This window comes from Cheilinus undulatus, linkage group 14 (genome assembly GCF_018320785.1).
Source record: "Cheilinus undulatus linkage group 14, ASM1832078v1, whole genome shotgun sequence".
Lineage (NCBI taxonomy): Eukaryota > Metazoa > Chordata > Actinopteri > Labriformes > Labridae > Cheilinus > Cheilinus undulatus.
This window is the reverse complement of record NC_054878.1, coordinates 20,414,204-20,429,239: the sequence shown is the minus strand read 5'-3', so window position 1 is coordinate 20,429,239 and position 15,036 is coordinate 20,414,204. Positions and strand designations below refer to the sequence as shown.

Here is a 15,036-nt window from a genome sequence, read left to right as displayed (position 1 = left end):
GCCAGACAAAGGCTAGAAGACTGATTAACTCAGAAAATTACTCAGAGCTTTTACTGCCGTCTGACTTATTGTTATGCTTTTGTGATAATGTGCTGCATAACTGAACAAGCTGAAGATTAGATCTCTTAAATGCCAATGCTTATGGTGAACTTCATTTAGGATGCAGCCTTAAAATACCATGAAATTAAGGCATTTTAAGCCATAATGAAGGCTGTGGATGATGCTGGTCAGTTGATTTGATAATTTAGGTTTCCTTGCCTGTTGTACAGCTATTGATACCCACAGTAACAGTTCCTGGCATGCACTGCTGAAGAAGTAATCATTACTTGTATAGAAAATACATCAAGACTTGAATTTTTGTGCAGAAAGAGGTTTGTTTACTGACAACAATTGCAGAGAAAATAGCTTATAAAAGGTGTTTAGTCCTCCTTACTACAAGTAAATAGGTAGTTTTTTGAAAAAGTCTTAGAAAAATAAAATATATTTCTTGTTCTTCAAGTAAAGATACCTTGTACACGTCTGGCAATGAATCTGCAAACTTAACAAAACAGGGTGCATGATGGTTAAGTAAATACATTTATCAGTGTGATTGGAATGGTTTTAGTGTGACTTAAATAAGACAAATATTACAGCGTACACTGTTCACTGCCAGTAGGGAAAAGCATTTTTAAAGATGGTTAGAAAAACCTTGAGACAGCCACCATGAACCTCTGTGCACAAAGTGAATCCCTGAGGTGTACACATTCATAAATCACAAGGAAATCAATAAAACATTGCATACAACCCTGTAGAGAAATAAGATGTAAACAATATAAAGAAAAATAAAATTTTGGCAGCTTTTTACATTCAAAGAATAAAAAAAAAAAAAAACAATCAACCAGAAATCGCAAAGATCATGCATCAACAATTAAGCCGTTTCAAAAATGTTTGTAAGAAAAACTGAAGGATCCTATGTACAATGCTTAGCTGGGATTAAAGAAATCAGAAGAGAAACTAGCTTTGAACTGCCTGTTGCCTGGAGGGCAGCATGCAGGGTTTAACAGACCCAGGACTCAGTTTCTTTTCACACATGTGCAAATGTCCAGGAGGGAGGAATGAGCTATGGTGGAGGGGTAGAGGAAGGGCTCAATGCATTTAGATGCTAAGCGAGTGTTTTCAACTGCCTTTGAAACATGAAAACATGTGGTCAACAAGTGTAGGTAGTGTGTTAAAAAAGAAGTTTAGGCAGATCAATGAGAGTTTTGGCTAAGTGAAAAGTTCTGTTCAAGGGTTTTACAAAGCCCATTCACAAGGGATCACATTTAGCCATGAACCAGGGACACACCATGGTACAAAGCTCGCTTCCACATGTAGTATGTTGAACGTGGAGTGAAGGGGAAGTAAGACCTGAATTCCTTGAACGTTGGGAAAGATTTCTCCTCGAAGCGCTGCTGCAGGAACAGCTTGGCTTTGGCCTTGAAGTTGGCCAGAGCGACGACATCCATCGTGAACATCTGCTCATCTATGATCCCTTTGCCATGAAGGCTGTGCTTTGAGTGCAGAGCCTCAAAGGAAGGCATCGAAGGACTTTCTAGAAATTTTGGACTCTCAACAATTGGGAGCCCTGGAGGATAATCCATCCTGCTCTCCATGATGTTGTTCGCAGCAACTACTGAGTTCTGCAGACCTTCTGAAAGTTGGATCTCTGGACTTGGTGTAACCATCTTCTTCTTGTGGTTCTGGCCGTTACGCCACAGCCAGTAGAAACATGGGGACAAGGATGGAAACTTCAGCTTAAACTTTGTCAGAGACCATTTTGACTTCTGGACGTGTAGCTTGGCAGCATCCCGAAGCTGTTTTTTGCTTAAATATGCTCTGCGGAAGCTTTTGTGTCGGCGCCTGCAGATTCTTGGTCTTGGTACGACTTGCTGGTTTAAGCTAGGTAGGACTGGAACAAGACTTTTTGGACTCTGGCTCTTGTCAGCATCTGAGCTGTCTTCGCTGCTGCTTGCACTCCCTTTGTACCCTCTGTTGAAGAGCAAAGCTTCCCGCCTCCAGTTGTAGTAGGTAGATCTGGAGATGCCTGGGAAATTTCTTTTGAAAACCCTGAAAGGGAGGGAGCCATTCATGGCAATACAGTTCTGCAGACAACGCTTGGCATCCTGCATATGGGCCAAATTCTGGGCTCGATCCACATCCAGCTTGTCCATGCTAAGGCCAAACATACTGGCCACACTGTCATGGTGGTCTGGCTCATCCTGCTTTGCTTCAGGGGAAGACCAAGCCTCTTGTTCTGTGCTCTCTCCGGGGCTGATCTCTCCAGTGGATGATGAAGCGGAGAAACTCCCTCCAGACTTCATGAGCTCATGCTTCCAGTTGTAGTAAGACGACCGTGAAATCTCAGGAAAAAACTCTTTGAACTGGTGCAGAGGGATGAGCTTGCCCTCCATGTAGCATGCTTGAAGGAAGTACTTTGCCTCATATCTGGCTGCTGACTTCTTGCAGTGCTCCTGTGTCTGCCTCTTCCAGCGGTAAAAGGTCCTCTTGGTGATGTTGTACTTGTCTTTCAGACTTGGGTAGGAAAGATGCGAGTCCTGATTTAACATCTCTTTGCTCTTCATTGGTGACTCTCTCTCTTCACTTTCAGGGCTTCCTAATGCATGGTCACTTGTTTGAACCAGGGCAACAAAGTGATTTGGCCTGAACAAGGACTCAGACTGCAGGTCGCCAGACCACATCACATGGAGGGTAAATGGATCAAAATCTTTGGGCCAGGTCCTTGGACGTATGACGCGGTTAAAGTAGGGTCGAATCTTGGGGTTGAACATGGGGTAAATGGAGTAGATGTTCAACTGTAGGACTGATGACAGGGCATACACATGCCACATGTTGGCATAGGACCCGGGGAAGCAGGATGCTTTGACGTCGGCATCAAAGATGGCCTCCAGGACTGAAGCAGGAAGGTTTAGCATGTCCTCAGACTCATCAGCACAGAGGCTGAAGCGAACTGCCTGAAGCATCATTTTTGAATCAATCATCCCTGACAGGTAGTACCTCTTCCAAAGCACCATTTCCACCACTGTCCGGACCTTTGGATACAACAAAACATGTAGTTATTATCATTAGAGTGTGCAAATGCATGTTAAGAAGACTGTCTGTGTGTTTTTTTTTGTTTTTGTTTTTGTTTTTTTACAATCACATGCTTTAAGACAGTAAAGGTAATGAAACATGTCTCTTCACCTGTAGCTCCAAGCTAAGTCCAGTGTTGCCTACTAGCAGCATGCTAACAGCATCGAACAGCAGGTTGCCTTCTCCCTTGCATTTCAGAGGCAGGAGACCCTTGGGTGCATCAGCTGGGTACAGGCCATGAGCTATGTCATCTACACCAGCCCAGTCAGGGAAGTCATGACAAGGGGTCATGGGTAGCTGGAAGGGAGTGAGGACCTGGTCCACCTCAAGAGCCACTGTGGTCAGAGCATCCAGGCCGGAGCTCTCCGTAGCCTCCTGGAGCTCCCTGAGAACGGATAGCACAACCTCCTTCCTCTGAATCATACCTGGGGATCTGATGAGAGCTGCAGAGAAGGGGGGAATAGTAAGCAAAAATTAAAGGTAAAGCAGGGGGGAGTGGGGCAGTTGTCAGTGACAAAGCAAATGATACTAGAAAGTTACAATATGCATTTAATACAACAGAAAAGGGTTTAAAGCCCTAACTTGATAAACTTATTCATGTAAAAAATATAAAGGTGTTTAATATTGCTGAAGCATTTTGGTGTGCATTGTAAGATGATGTTAAGAATGATTTTTAGGATACCTGTGTTATAGCCAGGCCTGCCCACAGAACTGGCTGGGCCCAAGGCTGTCTATAAGGGGGGATAAAGGGGAGAGCTTTTGAGGACCCAGCAAAACTGTGGAGCCCATGGAGGTCAGCAAAATCATGGTCCTTGTAAGGTTAAGCTGTGATAGGCATAAATTATATTTCAACCTGAATTGAAACGACTCTTATCAAAGATACGATTAATTTATTTATGTTGTGGTATAATTAACTATAGCATTTTTTCAAACTGTGAACCCTTTTTCCTTAAACAGAGGTAACTTTTATAGGTAATATTACCGATGTGGATGGGCACACTCAAGTAAACTATTAGGATAGTTATGTCAAACTTAGTAGCTAAAAGTTGGGGTGCCAGAAAATAAAGAAGACATTAGGAAAATTAAATTGGAAAACTAATGAATTAACAGCAAAAAACTGACAGTAATGGTTTAAAGTTGGCAGAAAACACAGCAAAAAATGTGTTACAAAATTCAAAAATGGTTGGAAATGGTGAAAAGTGGTTAAGAAGTGGGGGAAAATGATTAAACATGACCAAACTGGGTTACACAAGCAAAAGCCTAGTAAGTAGCAAAACCATTTAAAAAAAAGGCCAGATAAAGTGGGTAGTGGTAGTATGTAGGTAGTAAAATGTGTGGACACTGGTGAGAAGTGGTTAAAATTGATGTAGGAAGTTGTTCACTGGCAGTAAACATGGGCAAAAAAAGATTAAAAATGGCCAGACAAGGTAGTAAGAAAGGGTTAAAAAAAAAAAAAGTGGCAAACATTAATTAAACATGGAAAAAATGGGCTAAAAGTTTTTACTTTAGAGTGGCAAAAAAATGTAAACGATAGTGAAAAGCAGTTTAAAAGTGTCTTTTCAGGGGCCCAGCAAATTCTGTGGACAGGCCTGGCTTGGCCCCTGAAAGCCTGCCCCTTTATGTTCCCTTATGGACAGCCTTGGTTATAGGTATGGGTATGCAATTCATGTATAGTCTTAAATTTGATGCACTGGTTCGAGTGACTGGGGATGGTGACTTCCCAGTATGGCACAAAGACACACCCTTTTGGAGATTAAGGTCTTTCTCTAAAACAGATGTTTTTGAAACAAAAATTAACTCACTCACTGCTTATTTGACTGAGTTTGCAGAATATTTGTGATTCCGTGTATATTCTAATGTAATAGGAAATTAAAGGGTTTATCTTTTTGTAAATAGCCATATTTTAAATACATGCAGTTGTCTAGGGTGTCTGTCAGAGGGGGAGGCTCCACATGTTAGTATTTGTTATTGTTGGCTGCTCATCCATCCCATGCTTTCTTCTTTTAGTTATTTTTTTATTTCTCCCTTTTTAGACAATCCTGTGTGAGACGTTTCATTTAATTCCACTTTCACTCTGTTTGGGTGTACTTCTTCTGTATGTCTTTGGTTAAAATCGTGTCTTGGTAAGTTACCTATCTGTATTTTATTTCTGATTATGATACACCACATAATACTTACTTTAATCGCCAGGGAAACTAGCTAAAAGTTCGAGGCAAGTTTAGCTAACTTATGTGACAACTTGTGCTATTTAATCTATGCACGAATGAGCTTGAGCAGGCTGGTAAGTTAAATAATGGTTGTGTGTCTTATTTTATCAGAACACAGGTTTTGTCAATGAAAAAGAAAAATCCACAGCTTAAATACTGCCACTACATAAACATAACGGTTACACTACGCCATGTTTGTTTTACAATGCAGTGAATAATGAAGCTAAAGCGTTTCATGTTTTTATCTTTTATCATGCAAGAAATTATTATATTTCAGATCAAACAATCACATTCAGGTCGCACTCAAAGCCACAGCCAGAAACATTTTTGCCTAAGTTAGTTAGTCGTGATTTTTAGAAGCTCTTTTTATTTCGTGTTGAATTATAAACTTAGTATCAATGTTTGGACCAGATAACCACCGCGATTCAACAGCGTGTGCAGATTAATGCGCCCCTGTTTCAAAGAGGTACCAAACCACTTAAAATACACACACTCAAACGTACCAGTATTTCACCACAGCTTTTAACCTGACTTTTTAAACTATAAATTTCTCACCTGGACGTCCAGAGACTGAGCGATGTGACCCAAAGGAAAGTCTCTAGTTTGCGGCGGAGGTTTCACAGCTGATTCCGTTTATCTCCCTGAGAGTTTCAGTCCATTGTGCGCCTGCAACTCCTGTGTCCTCGGCGCTGGAGATTTGGAGAGTGATAACAGCACCTCCCTGCAGGAAATTGTTAATCGTCCATTCGCCCTTTTTTTGTCTGTGCGAGGAGGAACACCTCCTTTCCTCCCCCTCTCCTCCTCCCCCTCTTCTCTAGGCAGACTAGCCAGGGTCAATTTCAATGTGAAGTGTTAACAAAAGTTAATGTGTCACAGGGTACAAACAGACGTATTGTAGTTTTAAGAGTAGAGATGAGAGTGGAGTCTTTTTCTTCATAAAAAGACATCACCAGGTGTCAACAGGTCACTTTCAAGGTTATACATCAAGTTCTACCAGCATCACCATAAGTCAGTTAATATAGGCTATAAATATGAATTATTCTGATTTTTATACAGATGCACGATAATTTGTTCATATTTTCACTGCATACGGTATGCTTCATGTTTATTTTCAGTGCTGAAGCCTGAATCCTAATGTTCTATCTTCCTGTTTAAAAGTTTTAACCCTGGTGTTTGTTTATGTCTTAGATTTCTATTTAAGCCATTGGTTTCAGCTATTTCTTGCAGGAGTAACTTTAACACTTACACAGTGTAAAGTTTTGCTGTTAACCGTAGTTGCCTAAACAGAACATATGCAAAAACTGTCTCACTCTTTCTAGCAGCATAGCAAATTATTGATTGTTTATATTTTAATCATTACGTATCCAACAGACATTGTAAATAAAGTTTAGTTTTTGTGGATTAGAGCAGAAATGTGCAGACAGGGTGTGGACAGAAGCTGTATGAGTAGAAAAGAGGCCTCCAGCTCTGCTTGTTTTCTCCACTGTATCACTTTTAACACCTCCTCTTGCTGCCTTTTGCAGGATTTCAGTGATCAAGGCCTTTTGTTCCACACACACACACAACAATCCTGGTGACTGTCCCCCAGCCCCCAGCCGTTCCTACTGTAGACCCACACAAACACACACACTCCAGGGGACAGCGGCATTTGGCCCCCGCTGATGTGTCCACTCCAAGCACTTGGCAGACAAGCTGGTGCCTGAGTTCACCAGGGTTCAAGGCTTTGACCTGGAGCTTATCTGGACAATGTGTGAGTGTGAGTTAACAAAAGAAAAGGTACAGATTCACCACTTTGGTTTGTATTCCTGATACTGCAAGCTGAGATAGAGCATCTAGACACCCAATTATCAAAAGGTATGGTAATGTGTCTGAACAAAAACGAGGCAGTCTTGTTCAGGAGCTTCCTTTGATATAAAATCTTGAAAAGTTGCAGGCTGGAAAAATAACTGTTATACAATACTTATTCCCAATATCTTGGACTGTTTTTTTAATGAGTGATGTGATCTTTTTATAGATGGAAAGACCAATTTGTCAAAAATCTCATCTTAAGTAGTGAGTGTAAGAGAATCCAAATTCAGTCTGTGTAAATACTCTTTATTTGGTTTCTACACTATAAAATCAAGAGAATGGAGATATACTTAAACCCACTTCCTTCTTATGTGATACATAACCTATCCTGTTTGAGTCTCTTTACATTATTTAACTCCCCCGTTCTTGTCAATGATTGTCTTCATCATCTCTTCCACCCCCTCAGATGCCGGGCTGTAGCCAATCACACACCTTAGGTGTGTAGATTAGCTGTGCTGCACTGCACTGTGAACACAGTAGTGGGCTGGCTGTGAGTATTTAAAATGCAAATAGGGCAACACCGGGGCCGGCTCCGGCAGTCTGTCACCTGCTGTGGCTGACTATGTGCATGGAAGACTGTGTGTACTGGCAGAGAGAAAGTGGACAGAGCAAACTAAAATCAATCCAAACTAAATCTAATTACACATGATTGCATTGGAGTAAATACAAGGTTTGTATTAAAACAAAGCGTTAGATTTGGCTTTGCCACTTGGCAGTAACTAAAACAGCTCCTGTTTAACTGGAATCCCTAGTCCAGGTCTACCCTCTTTCTTGCCCACTACACTCAGTACCTCAGTGAAAGGTGCCTAGTACTTCCATCACAACAGGGCCTTAAGTCACTCGCTCGACTCCTCTCTTCTGTTGTCCCTCAATGGTGGAATAAGTAACGCAACTCCATTTGATCTACAGAGTCCCTATACTTTCAAGAGAAAGCTAAAAACCCAGCTCTTTATAGAAACCTTTGCACTCAGCTAGACTTCTCCCCGCTGTTGTCCCCAGTTGTAGAATGAGTCTCCCAGCTGCAGTTGGCTCGCACTGTCCTGCTTTACTTCTATTTGTCTACTTATTTGTTGGTGAAGACAATTCAGCCGATGGCAATAATATGAGGGCTTAAGATAATGATTGGTTGTTGTAACATTGTAATCAGTGCAATAACCAGGGTTCCTGCAGATACTTGAAAAGTCTTAAAAAGTCTAAAATTGCACATTTGAAATATAAGGCCATCTTTTTCCACAAATAGTTGCAAAAATTTTATACATAATTTAGGGAATTCAGTTTTGAATGCCTTAAATTTCCCCAGACCCCTTGCTGATTTTGTCTGACTCACTGTGATTTAATAAACTCTGTACTGTTGTGAAATTCCAGTCCAGTTCTCAAACCTCTTAGGTTGCCCACTTAAACGTCCTTGCAGCCCACCCTTATTTAACAGGTCTTACCTGAAAAAAAACATTATTTGGCTATTTAATAACTGTGTAGAATCAACTCAGCACACCTGCAAAAATGCATTATGAGAAATATAACCACACGACATGTTGATAGAATAGAGGCATTACATGTGCCAGAAATCATAATATTTGGTCATATAGTTCCCAGAAAATTCCTTTGCCCTTCACCATTTGATATTTCATAAACCATTCCATAAACTATATAAATTTAGCCCTGGTCCAGAGTACCAACACATCACACACCCCTTTTATGTTTAACTGTTCTTGTCCACAAAAAGTAGTATAAATTTTTCTCAGTTCAGGCCTTAAAAAGGTCTTAAAAAATTCAGTTAGATTTTTAAAAGCATGTAGGAACCCTGAATAACAGTTTATACACCATAGACTTTGTATGTAAATTCCACCACCAAGACACTCCAATTCAAAAAATAAAAGATGCAGACACACTGCTCAGCTTCACCCACCTCTGTTTATGGCTTGTTGAGACTTAAGAACTTTTCACAACTAACCAGTTAGTCACCACTTTGGTTTCATGGATGAATTTCATACAGTGAGGGAGAAAAGGTGTTAAAAGTTGCCTTTTTGTGCATAGTGCAAACTAGCCACTAAGTGTTTTGAAATCAGAAATCCTTGGGGTTACAATAGATAAAAAACAGCTGGAAATCTCACATTAAACATTTACAAAGAGTGTAAAGAAGCAGTGCAGTTTTAAACGCAGTAAAACAGGTGCTAGATAAAAAATCACAACACATTATTTACTGTTCACTGGTTTCACCCAATATTAACTACTGTGTTAATAATAATAATAATAATAATAATAATACATTTAAAATGGCAATAAATTTACTAAATATCCATAAAAAAGAGCAATATAGATTATTCACAATGTTTGTTATCACGATCATACTAACCCATTATTCCCTCAGTTAAAAGTATTAAAACTTTCAGATCTGGTTGAATTTCAAATCATGCTTAAAGCTAAAAAAAATAAGCAACTTCCTGCAAAATTACAAAATATGTTCTCTGAAAGAGAATATAACTGCAACTTAAGGGATCCATATAACTTCAAAACTGTTTGTGTGCATACAGTGAGGAAACATTTTGTGTTTCTGTTTGAGGGGTGAAACTGTAAAAATGACTGAACGTGGATCTCAATGATAGCACAGACGCAAACACTACATTAGAGCGTAGAGCATAATAATCAGGTATTATTGGCAATAAGTTCAATACTGAAACTAAATAATTGTTTGCCTGGGTAAGAGGGATGTTTAAAGAAATAAAACATCAAAAATGTTAGAATAAAAGTATTAAAAGATGAGACATACATGTTTGAAATTGAAGTATTTTTAAAATCTTTTTTTATGGGGGTGGGGGTCTATGACATAAATAATTTTCTCCTAGGGGAGGCTCTCTTTCCCACACTTTGAACACCAGTGATGTAGACATTTCAGAGAAATGTTCCCTAACAGTACCACTACACAGAGCTGTGGCTGGCTGTGATTTTTACTCAATTCACTTTGCAAGGTATGATGCAATTTTCCCAGCCTGACACACAATATTAAGTCATCTATTTGCAGTCAATTTACTACAATTGGTTTGCAAAACTGTACTAAGTTTCAGTCTTTCCAACTTTCTAAATAAACCTGAAATCTAATTTTGCTCATGGTTACTCCTGTCCAAAATTTACTGAAAAAGACATGCTCAAATGTAATTTTATTTTGTCTTTTACCTTCAGATCACACAAAAACATGGTACAGGTGAATAAAATCATATTATATAACAGAAATAACGCAACAAGGTGAATATCTGAAAATCGAACCCAAGTTTAAAGTAAAGTTCATTGTAAAATAGTTTGTCTACAACATCCAAAAGATTTTGTTTCATAGAAGGAGATAGTGGAGGTTTCTTTTCATATTTCTTGATTTTTTATAGACTTGAACTGCAAATACATTCTGTGTTTGATTCTTCATCGGACAGGGATCAAGTCAAATGTGAGTTAAAATACTGAGGTAGACTGTACAAGAACATTTTTTGGTTGTAATGCAAAACAACAGAGTCAAAGAGCTGTAGGGACATGTGGTTTTAACTACAGCTACAACACAATAAAGGGGTTTTGAGTGGAGAAAATCACAGCATCATAAAGCATAACAGAGAAATAAAGGAAACAACGCAGGTTATATTTCATTCGCGAGACTAGTTATACCGCACACAGGCATACTCAGTGGATTCACACTCATGGACCAGAACTCTTTCAGAACCAGCAGGGAGCATAATTTCAGCGTAGATCACATCGTCTGCATTTACAACCTAACAAGAAAACATACAAAGGCTTGTTGACTGGTTGAAAGCATAAACACTCAAATATGTGATCTTTTCAGAGCAGTTTACTTACATTGTTGCCACTGACTGTGTGAGAAGACTCCTTCAGAAGCTGCTGACCTAGAAAAGATACCAAAGTGTATAAAGTCTTGTCAGATATACTCTTTAGGATTTCTCAAATGCTGCGACTAAAATAACACATTAATCTGTGTATCAAAGCGACTGATTATTACATAAATGGTGACGACATAAGGTAGGTGTGACTCAACATTTCCGTCATGTGTAGAACAGTGAAAACAGAACTTGAAGATATTGGCACATCTTATTTGCCAATAAAGCGTTTGCTTCAGAGACCAGGAAGAACAGTTGTGTAAGGTGTTGTAAACATGTGGACGTATGTCTGGAAGTGATTGTACATGTAAAAATTTTCCATTGTTGTGGTTTCCACAGAGACTTTCTTGAGTTCAGAAAGTTTAGTAACTTACTTTTTCTTCTTTTGTTCACAGCAAACGCTGCTACCAACACTGACAAAACTGCACATCCAACCAACCCCACAGAGAGGCCTACTGTGTCCTGGCTGTCACCTGAAATTAAAAAAAGAAACTATTTAGTGTATAAAATCATGTTTTGTTAGGCTCCAGCCTCCTTAAATCTATACTTAACCTGTTAACTTTTTAAAGAAGTTTAGTAATCGCTTACGTAAATAGCTACAACAGCTAACAGTCAGTTAGCTCAGCTTGTATAAAGCAGTCAAAGGGGATTCTGTCTTAAGTAGCAAAAATGCCACCATTTCTAAATCATGCTGTATTAGAGAAGACTGAAAATATTAGAGTCTGAGCTTTTAAGTCTATAAATCAACTGAGAGGGGAGTTTTCCCTAACTGATTGTATAGAATTGAAGAGGACTAGACTAAAGCCCTATTCACACAGGACCAGGATTACTTAGGGATAGGGATCATTTGTGATAATCGTGCAGGATGTCTGTATTTTTAATCCCATGCAAATCGTCCATATCTGTAATTTGCAGGGTAAAAATTCCAGGGCAAATTACCTACCATATTTCAGCACATACGTAGGTGCACCGATAATACAAATTCCATGCGAGTGGAGGGGGGAAAAGTAACAAGTTACATTCAACTCAGTTACTGTAACTGTGTAGCTTTTTTGTGCCTGTACTTTTAAGTAGTTTTTAAAATCAGTAATTTGACTTTTACTGAACTTAATCTGGGCTATGTATTGTGCTTTACTACATTTCAAAAAGCAACAAGTGCTGAGTAAATAAATTAAGCTCTAAAAGCGAAAACAAGGGGGCTCAAGCTCTCTGCCAATAATGTGAAACTGGCCAGTAGTTCAGCTTTGAGAACACATGATGGTGAAAGGAATTATTCCAGATTTCATTCCAAAATAGCTCTTTCATTTTACTTCAGGTTAAGGCACACCTTGTAATAAACAACCTGGTTGGAGATAAAGATTCTTCTGTTGCACATTAAGGAAAGATCATATTGTTTTGTGCAAGCTGTACAATAGCAACTTAGTTCCTTGAGTTAAAATTGGATGGTCTTTTTTACTTTCTTTTACTTTCTCTTAAGTAGATTTATAAACTTTTACTCAAGTAAAATTGAAGTAAAGTAACACCACTTTTACTTGAGTATGATAGTCTTATACTTCCTCCACTTCTGCGGATAATAGATCTTTGATGATAATAACGCTCTTGAAAAGTAAGGCGAGGTTTATGGTCTATACTGCAGCCAGTCGGTTGGATGGAGTTCCAATTTTATTTAGCTTCATTCCTAGGCAACGGTCTTTCCATCTGCATTAATGTAGATGAGCTGTCAAAGGTCGGTTTCAACTCTCCAGAGTGACCATAATCCCATTCCCACAGTGGTATGTGTCTGTCCATAACAGATTCTTTAAACTGGCTTACACAGTAACATTTTAAAAGTTAAGATCAAACTCACTTAACATGATTAAGTACAGACATAAGGTATGTGATGTCAGTTGATGACATCTCTGGTTACAAATGGGGTTGTTGGAGACTCATATACTGTGTATCTAAAACTTTGTTTATTCTACAGTTGTATCAAGCCAATCTTAAAAATCATTTACTTCACTGGCCATGGGATTTGGGCTCCTGATGACCGTTGAGCTGAACATTTTTTGTAGTGGATGCTTTTAAACCTTCAAGTACACTGTCCCTCATCTACTGTCAAACATTTACATATGGTAAAAGGTTTTCGTCCTGAAAAAGGCAGTGCGTGCATCTTTGGGCAAAGCTCTGGTTTTACACAATCAGAATGGCCAGCAGAGGTCGCCCCTGTTGCTCATTCTACTCCAGCTTCATTTTTATAACCACAAGGCTAATAAATACCATTAAAACAACAATTTTCTCTGTACATAGGCAATCTTGAGGGACAATTGGCAGCTAGCTGGTCTGTAAGAATAATACTGTATACCTGGATTTTCCAGTTCTGATCCTTGTTCCTTAATGTATCCTCTTCCTCTCCCTCTAGGAGCTACAAAGAAAAGAATATTTGTCACCGATGAGTGCTTACATCAGACAAACATGTTGCTGCTGCTAAGGATCGCTTATACTGACCGAGGACTTGTACATGAAACTCCTGTGAAGTCAGGACTTGATCATCCACAGTCGCCTGGCACCTGAACTTCGTGTTTATGGGACTTAGACAGGTGACCGTCAGAGTGGTGTCGCAAGTAGACTCCTGTTTTATGTGATGTTGTGCGTCTTCTTGTATCTCTTTACCATCTTCATCCACCCACATCAGTTTGATATGTCGTTGTTGCTGTGTGTAGCAGAGTCCCTGCTGTATGTAGGTGAGGAGGACACACTGCAGGGACACTGTTTTTCCTGGTGTGAGGTTTAATTGTGGGCTGGCTGAGAAAGAGAGAGAAGAAAGAAAGAGGGATAAAATTATAGTTCTAATAGCACACATTTACCTCTTTATCTGTTAGTCTTCTTGTGATCAGGTAAAAAATTTCTGCACCAACCAACAAAGCAATGACACCTTATTCATCTATTCCCTTAGCAATCAGATTGTTCTTTTCTTCTTGGTTTATCACTTACAAGACTGAACCTTTAATCCTTTATGACACTGATAATTTATTGTTTTAATTTTGTCTGTTTGTGTGGACAAATTGGGAACATTTATCTTCTTACTGATCTTGTCCTGTGCACAGTTAAGCAGATTTCTGACATTTTTTAATTTTAGATGTCTCAAATTGAATCTTAGGCATAGAGATTGTCAAAGGGACTCTTCTTGCAGTTGTTTGATTGATAATTTTAGTGGTACTCACTATTGTAAGACAAGAAGTTCAACCTTCGTTTGCAGTAATGGCGTCCAACATCCTTTTCTGTGGGATTGTTGATTTTCAGCATGCATTGTGAGTCCTTGTTTTCCAACACTGAAGCTGCCTGGATCTCTCCGTCCCTGACTATGGCGATGTAATCATGTGTTGCCTCTGTGCTTAACTGCCAAACATGAAAGCAGACCACGACTTGTCCACATGGATGTTTAATCTTGTACCTGGGTAGGGCAACGGTTTGGCCATCCTCTTCACCTACACCTGCAGAAAGAAGATGAAGAAAAAACCTTACTGTTAGATGTTGAGATTAAAGTTTTAGTGGTAGGACTGGGCTGAGATTTCACTCACCTGTTCTGACTAAACTTAACAGCAGGAGTCTAATCACAGCGTGGACGATGTCAGCCATCCTGTGTGCTAATCTGTGAGGCACTCTGTGGTTCCCTTAGTTAACAGAAATGTTACTTCCTTTTTTCATCAACACCCTCAACCTGTCAAAGTGAAAAAACAGTCTGTGGCTCTGAGTACAGAATGTAATATAAAGATAAACCATCTGAACACCTTCAGTAGTGACAAGTCTTTCATATTCAGTTTATATATTCATTCACATATTGCTGTTTGTTGTGTAAAGTTTCAGTTTAAGCTTTGTTAAATAATCTCTCCCTGCTTACTTTTAACAGTAAAATGCTTTTTGAGAATTTTTAACAGTAGAGAATGTAAAGAAACAAAGGTGTTTCTGCAGCATGCATTTTATCAGTTTGTCTGGTACCAACCTCTGGTTTCTGACATTAGAAA

General features: G+C 39.2%; 2 protein-coding genes across 2 annotated transcripts; both read right to left on the bottom strand.

The window, feature by feature from the left end:
* Positions 1–367: 367 nt before the first annotated feature.
* On the bottom strand, positions 368–6,047 carry vrtn (vertebrae development associated). The gene is made up of 3 exons (XM_041804469.1): positions 5,871–6,047; positions 3,220–3,551; positions 368–3,068 (listed from the first exon to the last, which is right to left on the bottom strand). Exons 2-3 carry the CDS (start codon positions 3,529–3,531, stop codon positions 1,302–1,304), a joined length of 2,079 nt encoding a protein of 692 aa, XP_041660403.1. The 5' UTR covers positions 3,532–3,551; positions 5,871–6,047; the 3' UTR covers positions 368–1,301.
* A 3,332-nt stretch (positions 6,048–9,379) lies between these two features.
* On the bottom strand, positions 9,380–14,668 carry LOC121521652. Its single transcript, XM_041805776.1, has 7 exons — positions 14,593–14,668; positions 14,236–14,505; positions 13,520–13,816; positions 13,377–13,436; positions 11,410–11,508; positions 10,998–11,044; positions 9,380–10,912 (listed from the first exon to the last, which is right to left on the bottom strand). The coding sequence occupies exons 1-7, from the start codon at positions 14,648–14,650 to the stop codon at positions 10,799–10,801; spliced, it is 945 nt and encodes a 314-aa protein (XP_041661710.1). The 5' UTR covers positions 14,651–14,668; the 3' UTR covers positions 9,380–10,798.
* Between the last annotated feature and the right edge of the window lie 368 nt (positions 14,669–15,036).

Excerpts from the sequence above, each read along its gene's own strand:
- vrtn (XM_041804469.1), bottom strand. The coding sequence starts at position 3,531 with ATGATTCAGAGGAAGGAGGTTGTGCTATCCGTTCTCAGGGAGCTCCAG. Across the intron at positions 3,069-3,219 it reads GACTTAGCTTGGAGCTACAG|GTCCGGACAGTGGTGGAAAT; the intron begins GTGAAGAGACAT and ends TTGTATCCAAAG.
- LOC121521652 (XM_041805776.1), bottom strand. The coding sequence starts at position 14,650 with ATGGCTGACATCGTCCACGCTGTGATTAGACTCCTGCTGTTAAGTTTA. Across the intron at positions 13,817-14,235 it reads GAACTTCTTGTCTTACAATA|CCAGCCCACAATTAAACCTC; the intron begins GTGAGTACCACT and ends TCTCTTTCTCAG. Across the intron at positions 13,437-13,519 it reads GTTTCATGTACAAGTCCTCG|CTCCTAGAGGGAGAGGAAGA; the intron begins GTCAGTATAAGC and ends TTTTCTTTGTAG.